The sequence below is a fragment of the Coregonus clupeaformis genome, chromosome 24, assembly GCF_020615455.1.
Source record: "Coregonus clupeaformis isolate EN_2021a chromosome 24, ASM2061545v1, whole genome shotgun sequence".
Taxonomy (NCBI): Eukaryota; Metazoa; Chordata; class Actinopteri; order Salmoniformes; family Salmonidae; genus Coregonus; species Coregonus clupeaformis.
Genome location: NC_059215.1, coordinates 6,191,292 through 6,203,707, shown reverse-complemented (window position 1 = coordinate 6,203,707; position 12,416 = coordinate 6,191,292). Strand labels below are relative to the sequence as shown.

At 38.6% G+C, this 12,416-nt stretch overlaps 1 protein-coding gene across 1 annotated transcript in view; it reads right to left on the bottom strand.

Moving 5' to 3' along the window:
* Positions 1–1,202: 1,202 nt before the first annotated feature.
* mbd1a (methyl-CpG binding domain protein 1a) overlaps positions 1,203–12,416 on the bottom strand; it is an 80,807-nt gene continuing 69,593 nt past the window's right edge. The window contains exons 17-19 of the mRNA XM_045206796.1: positions 6,254–6,472; positions 5,662–5,832; positions 1,203–3,053 (exon numbers count right to left, since the gene is read on the bottom strand). Of these exons, the coding sequence (XP_045062731.1) occupies positions 2,808–3,053; positions 5,662–5,832; positions 6,254–6,472 (636 nt within the window). The 3' untranslated portion in view covers positions 1,203–2,807. The remainder of the gene's footprint in view (positions 3,054–5,661; positions 5,833–6,253; positions 6,473–12,416) is intronic.

Here is a 12,416-nt window from a genome sequence, read left to right as displayed (position 1 = left end):
CGCCAAACCCACTGGCTCCAGGCCATCTATAAATCACTGCTAGGCAAATCCCCGCCTTATCTTAGCTCATTGGTCACCATAGCAGCACCCACCCGTAGTCTGCGCTCCAGCAGGTATATCTCACTGGTCATCCCCAAAGCCAACACCTCCTTTGGCCGCCATTCCTTCCAGTTCTCTGCTGCCAATGACTGGAACGAACTGCAAATATCTCTGAAGCTGGAGACACTTATCTCCCTCACTAACTTTAAGCATCAGTTGTCAGAGCACCTTACCGATCACTGCACCTGTACACAGCCCATCTGAAATTAGCCCACCCAACTACCTCATCCCCATATTGTTATTTATTTTGCTCATTTGCACCCCAGTATCTCTATTTGCACATCATCTTCTGCACATCTATCACTCCAGTGTTAATACTAAATTGTAATTATTTTGCACTATAGCCTATTTATTGCCTTACCTCCATAACTTACTACATTTGCACACACTGTATATATATTTTCTATTGTGTTATTGACTGTATGTTTTGTTTACCCCATATGTAACTCTGTGTTGTTGTTTTTAATCGCACTGCTTTGCTTTATCTTGGCCAGGTCGCAGTTGTAAATGAGAACTTGTTCTCAACTGGCTTACCTGGTTAAATAAAGGTAAAATTAAAAATAAACAAAAATAATAATAATAAAGGGTAGGGGTCAGTCTAGGAGTCAACAGGACAATGTTACGCACTTTTAACAAATAGGGAAATAAAGTACTTTTTTAACAAACACTTTTGCCAAAAGCACCATATTGAGATGAAAGTGACTTAGATTTTCTGTTAACAAAGAACATAAGAAGCAACTGATGGAGTGAGGACCTTGAGACACAGAATACCACTAACCTGTGGTTCACTGGTCCATCGGCCGAGAAGAGAGGACGGCTCCATCTGGTGGCAGAGACCAGAACTACAAGAGCTCTGCACCCTCAACACACCGTAGCAGCATGCCAGTCTACCAAACACTCTTTCACAGAATCTAAAGCTGCGTTTACACAGGCAGCCCAATGCTGCCCAATTATTAGCAAAAGATCTGATCTGATTGGTCAAAAGACAAATAATTGGACAAAATATTAGAATTGGGCTGTTTGTATAAACGCAGCCTAAGTGACGTGAATGAATGTGACAAGTGACTACTGTAGAAGTCTTTGGTGAAAGCAGAGAGATCAAACACAACCATAACACTTCAGTTTAATACCTTTACAAGTTTTGATACAAATATTCACACCATAAAAAGTACACCAGTACTTCTTTTACCATAAAAAAACTGACTTTCCCAGTAGGATACAGTAGGTTTCTGGAGCAAAATGGAAAACACTTTAATCTTGAATATCTACACAGACCATTACCTTCAATCCAATTAAAAAAAGACAGATGTTGTCGTATCACAAATTAGTAATCTATTCAGACAAACAGAGTGGTCCTTGTGTGGACCACATTGTTCCTGTGAACAACATATACAATCATTTAAAGAAGAAGTCAAGAGAACAGTACACATGAACAGAAAGGTGATTGGGCCTCAGTTCAATTTGTAATAGATTCTGATTGTGCTCAATGTCTCATTCCTCACGGACTATCCAGTCCAATGTATTAATATAATCTTAAATTTCTTACCTACACAGAGCTTCATTCAAGACTACAACTGTCTAGGGAAATATTGGGAGCACTGGTATGCCAGCCTGTGAGGACTTTGTTCAGTCAGCTGGGGAGAGCAGATAGTGGTGGTTTAGCTCTGTAAAATGGTAGAAATTGCATTTTAATTCACATAGAACCAGAACTAATAGAATAACTCTGAACACAGAACCAGAAATATTAAAATAACTCTGAACACAGAACCAGAAAATAGTGTATAATGTAGTTGATAGAGTGATCTGAAGGGATGAAGCAGCAGCATCCTCTCTACTTTGTAAAGACGCTGTTCTTGAAAGACTAACAAACTAGCTAGCTACATTCTTAAAATGTGCAAATTTATTCCAGCAACACAAATTTATTCCAGCAACAAGAAGATGTAAGAGGGAAGATATCGGACATTCCACTATAGCTGGTGAACTTTGTTTAATATAATAATAATAATAATTAATATATCTGTTTAAATGAACAGAGTATGTTCTAACGTTAAGCAGCCATTCTGCCATACTCACATAGATATAGATAACACTACTAGATCATGGGCGAAATATAGTGATGACCGATGAACAAACCTCAAAACCAATGTTTTAAAAAAAACAAACGGCTGGTCCAGAAACCAAACATAGTCATGTTGATATCCTAGTTGCCCCGTGTTGAGAACTTTAATTTGTTTTAATGCCAACAGCATTAACTGTGTCAAGTACAGAAGTAAAAAGCAGCACTGGTCTGCCTGATCTAATGGTAAACATCCAGTGATGTGTTGGAAGACATTTTCAGTCATGTCCATAACTAACTAAAAATTATAGTCATAGAAATACAATGAATAGAATAGAATGATTTTTCTAGTCATTCTATTTCTAAAGCACCACATTGAATGTCAATCGTACGCAGGCACTCCTGCGTTGGTCGGAAGTGCACCAATCCACGTCGTGGTTCTCCAAAAAACGAAGTCCTGTACGGTGAACCATGCTGGCGTAATAAGTAACCTGGCCTTGGGTTCCTGTGTTTTAGGTGGTTCAGTGAAACACGCTCGCATCACAAGTAAACCTGCCTACACTTCTGGCTTGGTGGGCTAACAAAAGCCTAGGATTTAGCCCAGTCTTGTCTCGGGGGTTCAAACCCACTCCAGTCACACCCTCCAACCCAGTTACACCCACCCATCCTCCCCCAACTCCAGCTCAATCTCCAGTTCCTCCTCCACAATGCCGTCTCTGCAACTCTCACACCTCTCCTCCTCCACGATGCTGTCTCTGCAACTCTCCTCCTCCACGATGCTGTCTCTGCACCTCTCCTCCTCCACGATGCTGTCTCTGCACCTCTCACACCTCTCCTCCTCCAGCGGGACCAGCAGTTCACAGACGGCCGCCCTCACACAAAGGACCGGCTCCAGCACCTACCGGAAATGGACATGGTAAAAAAAAGCAAGTTGAAAATACCAAAAAAAGTATTACACAATGATACGTTAAAAGATGCATTCTAGAGACTTTAGTTTGGAGTGCATTTGTAGTTCTTAAATACATTTGGAATGTATTGGAAAAAGGTTATCAAACTGGGACCTGTGACACTCAGCATTAAGGAGCTGGATTCGGGGTAAGGCCCTGCGATAGACTAGTGTCCTGTCCAGGGGGTGTACTGGTACATCAAGCTGTCTCACTACAGAAACAGGAGATAGACTAGTGTCCTGTCCAGGGGGTGTACTGGTACATCAAGCTGTCTCACTACAGAAACAGGAGATAGACTAGTGTCCTGTCCAGGGGGTGTACTGGTACATCAAGCTGTCTCACTACAGAAACAGGAGATAGACTAGTGTCCTGTCCAGGGGGTGTACTGGTACATCAAGCTGTCTCACTACAGAAACAGGAGATAGACTAGTGTCCTGTCCAGGGGGTGTACTGGTACATCAAGCTGTCTCACTACAGAAACAGGAGATAGACTAGTGCCCTGTCCAGGGGGTGTACTGTACATCAAGCTGTCTCACTACAGAAACAGGAGATAGACTAGTGTCCTGTCCAGGGGGTGTACTGGTACATCAAGCTGTCTCACTACAGAAACAGGAGATAGACTAGTGTCCTGTCCAGGGGGTGTACTGTACATCAAGCTGTCTCACTACAGAAACAGGAGATAGACTAGTGTCCTGTCCAGGGGGTGTACTGTACATCAAGCTGTCTCACTACAGAAACAGGAGATAGACTAGTGTCCTGTCCAGGGGGTGTACTGTACATCAAGCTGTCTCACTACAGAAACAGGAGATAGAAAAGTGTCCTGTCCAGGGGGTGTACTGGTACATCAAGCTGTCTCACTACAGAAACAGGAGATAGACTAGTGTCCTGTCCAGGGGGTGTACTGTACATCAAGCTGTCTCACTACAGAAACAGGAGATAGAAAAGTGTCCTGTCCAGGGGGTGTACTGGTACATCAAGCTGTCTCACTACAGAAACAGGAGATAGACTAGTGTCCTGTCCAGGGGGTGTACTGGTACATCAGGCTGTCTCACTACAGAAACAGGAGATAGACTAGTGTCCTGTCCAGGGGGTGTACTGGTACATCAAGCTGTCTCACTACAGAAACAGGAGATAGACTAGTGTCCTGTCCAGGGGGTGTACTGGTACATCAAGCTGTCTCACTACAGAAACAGGAGATAGACTAGTGTCCTGTCCAGGGGGTGTACTGGTACATCAAGCTGTCTCACTACAGAAACAGGAGATAGACTAGCGTCCTGTCCAGGGGGTGTACTGTACATCAAGCTGTCTCACTACAGAAACAGGAGATAGACTAGTGTCCTGTCCAGGGGGTGTACTGGTACATCAGGCTGTCTCACTACAGAAACAGGAGATAGACTAGTGTCCTGTCCAGGGGGTGTACTGTACATCAAGCTGTCTCACTACAGAAACAGGAGATACACTAGTGTCCTGTCCAGGGGGTGTACTGGTACATCAAGCTGTCTCACTACAGAAACAGGAGATAGACTAGTGTCCTGTCCAGGGGGTGTACTGTACATCAAGCTGTCTCACTACAGAAACAGGAGATAGACTAGTGTCCTGTCCAGGGGGTGTACTGGTACATCAAGCTGCCTCACTACAGAAACAGGAGATAGACTAGTGTCCTGTCCAGGGGGTGTACTGTACATCAAGCTGCCTCACTACAGAAACAGGAGATAGACTAGTGTCCTGTCCAGGGGGTGTACTGTACATCAAGCTGCCTCACTACAGAAACAGGAGATAGACTAGTGTCCTGTCCAGGGGGGTGTACTGGTACATCAAGCTGTCTCACTACAGAAACAGGAGATAGACTAGTGTCCTGTCCAGGGGGTGTACTGGTACATCAAGCTGTCTCACTACAGAAACAGGAGATAGACTAGTGTCCTGTCCAGGGGGTGTACTGGTACATCAAGCTGTCTCACTACAGAAACAGGAGACAGGCTAGTGTCCTGTCCAGGGGGTGTACTGGTACATCAAGCTGTCTCACTACAGAAACAGGAGATAGACTAGTGTCCTGTCCAGGGGGTGTACTGGTACATCAAGCTGTCTCACTACAGAAACAGGAGATAGACTAGTGTCCTGTCCAGGGGGTGTACTGGTACATCAAGCTGTCTCACTACAGAAACAGGAGATAGACTAGTGTCCTGTCCAGGGGGTGTACTGGTACATCAGGCTGTCTCACTACAGAAACAGGAGATAGACTAGTGTCCTGTCCAGGGGGTGTACTGTACATCAAGCTGTCTCACTACAGAAACAGGAGATAGACTAGTGTCCTGTCCAGGGGTGTACTGTACATCAAGCTGTCTCACTACAGAAACAGGAGATAGACTAGCGTCCTGTCCAGGGGGTGTACTGTACATCAAGCTGTCTCACTACAGAAACAGGAGATAGACTAGTGTCCTGTCCAGGGGGTGTACTGTACATCAAGCTGTCTCACTACAGAAACAGGAGATAGACTAGCGTCCTGTCCAGGGGGTGTACTGGTACTGGTACTCCTGCCCTATGGGTCGTTCTGGCTCTTACCTCCATGCCCCTGTCCCCCGGGGCGGGCAGCCTGACGGGAAAGCCGGGGCAGACCACCAGGGTCTCCAGGTCCAGCAGCAGGGTGACCAGCTGTGTGATGGTTGTGAGGTGGGTAGGATGAACTTCGTACAGGGGGTGGGTCAGCAGCAGAGGCTGTCCCTGAACCGTCACCTAGCGGAAGACAATGCACAATAACACAAAGCTCAACTCTTCCTTCAGTAGTTCAGAAGTTTTAAAAAAATGGGGAAGTTCAGCATTTTACAACAATGTTAAAGGGTTCTAAGGGCCAGGACAAACTGTAATCCATGCTTCGATCTTTAAAAACAGAGACTTCAAACTTGTGAGGAACAATCTAGTATTAAGTGGTCGAATACTTTGAAGTGAGCCTTTTTGGGTGAATTCGCCCAAAAAGGAATCGGACTGATACAAAAGGAGGTGTCACAGCTATAGATGCATTTCTGCCCTAAAGCCTTCATCCGTAACGAGACCAAAAGGAGTAGTCGATAGTAGTGTGTGACATAGGGATATAGGGTGCCATTTGGAACACACACCGAGTTCAATTTAACTTGTTGCTGTCAAGTGTTTTTCCTACCTGGAAGCAGAAGCCAGGTTGGATCTGGAGGACTGTGTCAGCCATGGTGGAGAGCTTAGAGCACTGGAGGAGCTGTAGTAGAGGTCCTCTGGCCATGACCCCAACCCAGTGGGCTGGGAGCACTGTCCTACGCAGGGCCCTCAGGAACCCAAACAGAGCTGCCTCCCTCTCGTCACCGCAGGACTCGCTGCCGTCGGCCAGACTGAAGGTCTCTGTGATCTAGTGGGAGGGGGGAGAGAGGGAAGAGAGAGACAGAGAGAGACAGAGAGAGACAGAGAGAGACAGAGAGAGACAGAGAGAGACAGAGAGAGAGAGAGAGAGATAACCAATCCAATAATGTCCATGATAGATAAAGTAATAAAGAGAGAGAGAGAGAGATAACCAATCCAATAATGTCCATGCTAGATAAAGTAATAAAGAGAGAGATAACCAATCCAAAAATGTCAATGATAGATAAAGTAATAAAGAGAGAGAGAGAGAGAGATAACCAATCCAATAATGTCCATGATAGATAAAGTAATAAAGAGAGAGATAACCAATCCAATAATGTCCATGCTAGATAAAGTAATAAAGAGAGAGATAACCAATCCAATAATGTCCATGATAGATAAAGTAATAAAGAGAGAGAGAGAGATAACCAATCCAATAATATCCATGATAGATAAAGTAATAAAGAGAGAGAGAGATAACCAATCCAATAATGTCCATGATAGATAAAGTAATAAAGAGAGAGATAACCAATCCAATAATGTCCATGATAGTTAAAGTAATAAAGAGAGAGATAACCAATCCAATAATGTCCATGATAGATAAAGTAATAAAGAGAGAGATAACCAATCCAATAATGTCCATGATAGTTAAAGTAATAAAGAGAGAGATAACCAATCCAATAATGTCCATGATAGATAAAGTAATAAAGAGAGAGATAACCAATCCAATAATGTCCATGATAGATAAAGTAATAAAGAGAGAGAGAGAGATAACCAATCCAATAATGTCCATGATAGATAAAGTAATAAAGAGAGAGATAACCAATCCAATAATGTCCATGCTAGATAAAGTGATAAAGAGAGAGAGAGAGATACCCAATCCAATAATGTCCATGATAGATAAAGTAATAAAGAGAGAGATAACCAATCCAATAATGTCCATGATAGATAAAGTAATAAAGAGAGAGAGAGAGAGATAACCAATCCAATAATGTCCATGATAGATAAAGTAATAGAGAGAGAGAGAGAGAGATAACCAATCCAATAAAGTAATAAAGAGAGAGAGAGAGAGATAACCAATCCAATAATATCCATGATAGATAAAGTAATAAAGAGAGAGATAACCAATCCAATAATGTCCATGATAGTTAAAGTAATAAAGAGAGAGATAACCAATCCAATAATGTCCATGCTAGATAAAGTAATAAAGAGAGAGATAACCAATCCAATAATGTCCATGATAGTTAAAGTAATAAAGAGAGAGATAACCAATCCAATAATGTCCATGATAGATAAAGTAATAAAGAGAGAGAAAACCAATCCAATAATGTCCATGCTAGATAAAGTAAAAAAGAGAGAGAGAGATACCCAATCCAATAATGTCCATGATAGATAAAGTAATAAAGAGAGAGAGAGAGATAACCAATCCAATAATGTCCATGATAGATAAAGTAATAAAGAGAGAGATAACCAATCCAATAATGTCCATGATAGATAAAGTAATAAAGAGAGAGAGAGAATAACCAATCCAATAATGTCCATGATAGATAAAGTAATAGAGAGAGAGAGAGAGAGAGAGAGATAACCAATCCAATAATGTCCATGATAGATAAAGTAATAAAGAGAGAGAAAGAGAGATAACCAATCCAATAATATCCATGATAGATAAAGTAATAAAGAGAGAGATAACCAATCCAATAATGTCCATGATAGATAAAGTAATAAAGAGAGAGATAACCAATCCAATAATGTCCATGATAGTTAAAGTAATAAAGAGAGAGATAACCAATCCAATAATGTCCATGCTAGATAAAGTAATAAAGAGAGAGATAACCAATCCAATAATGTCCATGATAGTTAAAGTAATAAAGAGAGAGATAACCAATCCAATAATGTCCATGATAGATAAAGTAATAAAGAGAGAGATAACCAATCCAATAATGTCCATGATAGATAAAGTAATAGAGAGAGAGAGAGAGATAACCAATCCAATAATGTCCATGATAGATAAAGTAATAAAGAGAGAGATAACCAATCCAATAATGTCCATGCTAGATAAAGTAATAAAGAGAGAGAGAGAGAGATAACCAATCCAATAATGTCCATGATAGATAAAGTAATAGAGAGAGAGAGAGAGAGATAACCAATCCAATAAAGTAATAAAGAGAGAGAGAGAGAGATAACCAATCCAATAATATCCATGATAGATAAAGTAATAAAGAGAGAGATAACCAATCCAATAATGTCCATGATAGTTAAAGTAATAAAGAGAGAGATAACCAATCCAATAATGTCCATGCTAGATAAAGTAATAAAGAGAGAGATAACCAATCCAATAATGTCCATGATAGTTAAAGTAATAAAGAGAGAGATAACCAATCCAATAATGTCCATGATAGATAAAGTAATAAAGAGAGAGAAAACCAATCCAATAATGTCCATGCTAGATAAAGTAAAAAAGAGAGAGAGAGAGATACCCAATCCAATAATGTCCATGATAGATAAAGTAATAAAGAGAGAGAGAGAGATAACCAATCCAATAATGTCCATGATAGATAAAGTAATAAAGAGAGAGATAACCAATCCAATAATGTCCATGATAGATAAAGTAATAAAGAGAGAGAGAGAGATAACCAATCCAATAATGTCCATGATAGATAAAGTAATAGAGAGAGAGAGAGAGAGAGAGAGATAACCAATCCAATAATGTCCATGATAGATAAAGTAATAAAGAGAGAGAAAGAGAGATAACCAATCCAATAATATCCATGATAGATAAAGTAATAAAGAGAGAGATAACCAATCCAATAATGTCCATGATAGATAAAGTAATAAAGAGAGAGATAACCAATCCAATAATGTCCATGATAGTTAAAGTAATAAAGAGAGAGATAACCAATCCAATAATGTCCATGATAGATAAAGTAATAAAGAGAGAGATAACCAATCCAATAATGTCCATGATAGTTAAAGTAATAAAGAGAGAGATAACCAATCCAATAATGTCCATGATAGATAAAGTAATAAAGAGAGAGATAACCAATCCAATAATGTCCATGATAGATAAAGTAATAAAGAGAGAGATAACCAATCCAATAATGTCCATGATAGATAAAGTAATAAAGAGAGATAACCAATCCAATAATGTCCATGCTAGATAAAGTAATAAAGAGAGAGAGAGAGAGATACCCAATCCAATAATGTCAATGATAGATAAAGTAATAAAGAGAGAGAGAGAGATAACCAATCCAATAATGTCCATGATAGATAAAGTAATAAAGAGAGAGATAACCAATCCAATAATGTCCATGATAGATAAAGTAATAAAGAGAGAGATAACCAATCCAATAATGTCCATGCTAGATAAAGTAATAAAGAGAGAGAGAGAGAGATACCCAATCCAATAATGTCCATGATAGATAAAGTAATAAAGAGAGAGATAACCAATCCAATAATGTCCATGATAGATAAAGTAATAGAGAGAGAGAGATAACCAATCCAATAATGTCCATGATAGATAAAGTAATAAAGAGAGAGATAACCAATCCAATAATGTCCATGCTAGATAAAGTAATAAAGAGAGAGAGAGAGAGATACCCAATCCAATAATGTCCATGATAGATAAAGTAATAAAGAGAGAGATAACCAATCCAATAATGTCCATGATAGATAAAGTAATAGAGAGAGAGAGATAACCAATCCAATAATGTCCATGATAGATAAAGTAATAAAGAGAGAGATAACCAATCCAATAATGTCCATGATAGATAAAGTAATAGAGAGAGAGAGAGAGAGATAACCAATCCAATAATGTCCATGATAGATAAAGTAATAAAGAGAGAGATAACCAATCCAATAATGTCCATGATATATAAAGTAATAAAGAGAGAGAGAGAGAGATAACCAATCCAATAATGTCCATGATAGATAAAGTAATAAAGAGAGAGAGAGAGAGAGATAACCAATCCAAAAATGTCCATGATAGATAAAGTAATAAAGAGAGAGATAACCAATCCAATAATGTCCATGATAGATAAAGTAATAAAGAGAGAGATAACCAATCCAATAATGTCCATGCTAGATAAAGTAATAAAGAGAGAGATAACCAATCCAATAATGTCCATGCTAGATAAAGTAATAAAGAGAGAGAGAGAGAGAGAGATAACCAATCCAATAATGTCCATGATAGATAAAGTAATAAAGAGAGAGATAACCAATCCAATAATGTCCATGCTAGATAAAGTAATAAAGAGAGAGAGAGAGAGAGAGATAACCAATCCAATAATGTCCATGATAGATAAAGTAATAAAGAGAGAGATAACCAATCCAATAATGTCCATGATAGATAAAGTAATAAAGAGAGAGATAACCAATCCAATAATGTCCATGCTAGATAAAGTAATAAAGAGAGAGATAACCAATCCAATAATGTCCATGCTAGATAAAGTAATAAAGAGAGAGAGAGAGAGAGAGATAACCAATCCAATAATGTCCATGATAGATAAAGTAATAAAGAGAGAGATACCCAATCCAATAATGTCCATGATAGATAAAGTAATAAAGAGAGAGATAACCAATCCAATAATGTCCATGATAGATAAAGTAATAGAGAGAGAGAGAGAGATAACCAATCCAATAATGTCCATGATAGATAAAGTAATAAAGAGAGAGATAACCAATCCAATAATGTCCATGATAGATAAAGTAATAAAGAGAGAGAGAGAGATAACCAATCCAATAATGTCCATGATAGATAAAGTAATAGAGAGAGAGAGAGAGAGAGAGAGAGATAACCAATCCAATAATGTCCATGATAGATAAAGTAATAAAGAGAGAGAGAGAGAGATAACCAATCCAATAATATCCATGATAGATAAAGTAATAAAGAGAGAGATAACCAATCCAATAATGTCCATGATAGTTAAAGTAATAAAGAGAGAGATAACCAATCCAATAATGTCCATGCTAGATAAAGTAATAAAGAGAGAGATAACCAATCCAATAATGTCCATGATAGTTAAAGTAATAAAGAGAGAGATAACCAATCCAATAATGTCCATGATAGATAAAGTAATAAAGAGAGAGATAACCAATCCAATAATGTCCATGATAGATAAAGTAATAAAGAGAGAGATAACCAATCCAATAATGTCCATGATAGATAAAGTAATAAAGAGAGATAACCAATCCAATAATGTCCATGCTAGATAAAGTAATAAAGAGAGAGAGAGAGAGATACCCAATCCAATAATGTCAATGATAGATAAAGTAATAAAGAGAGAGAGAGAGATAACCAATCCAATAATGTCCATGATAGATAAAGTAATAAAGAGAGAGATAACCAATCCAATAATGTCCATGATAGATAAAGTAATAAAGAGAGAGATAACCAATCCAATAATGTCCATGCTAGATAAAGTAATAAAGAGAGAGATAACCAATCCAATAATGTCCATGATAGATAAAGTAATAAAGAGACAGAGAGAGAGAGAGAGAACCAATCCAATAATGTCCATGATAGATAAAGTAATAAAGAGAGAGATAACCAATCCAATAATGTCCATGATAGATAAAGTAATAAAGAGAGAGAGAGAGAGAGAGATAACCAATCCAATAATGTCCATGATAGATAAAGTAATAAAGAGAGAGATAACCAATCCAATAATGTCCATGATAGATAAAGTAATAAAGAGAGAGAGAACCAATCCAATAATGTCCATGATAGATAAAGTAATAAAGAGAGAGATAACCAATCCAATAATGTCCATGATAGATAAAGTAATAAAGAGAGAGATAACCAATCCAATAATGTCCATGCTAGATAAAGTAATAAAGAGAGAGAGAGAGAGATACCCAATCCAATAATGTCCATGATAGATAAAGTAATAAAGAGAGAGATAACCAATCCAATAATGTCCATGATAGATAAAGTAATAGAGAGAGAGAGAGAGATA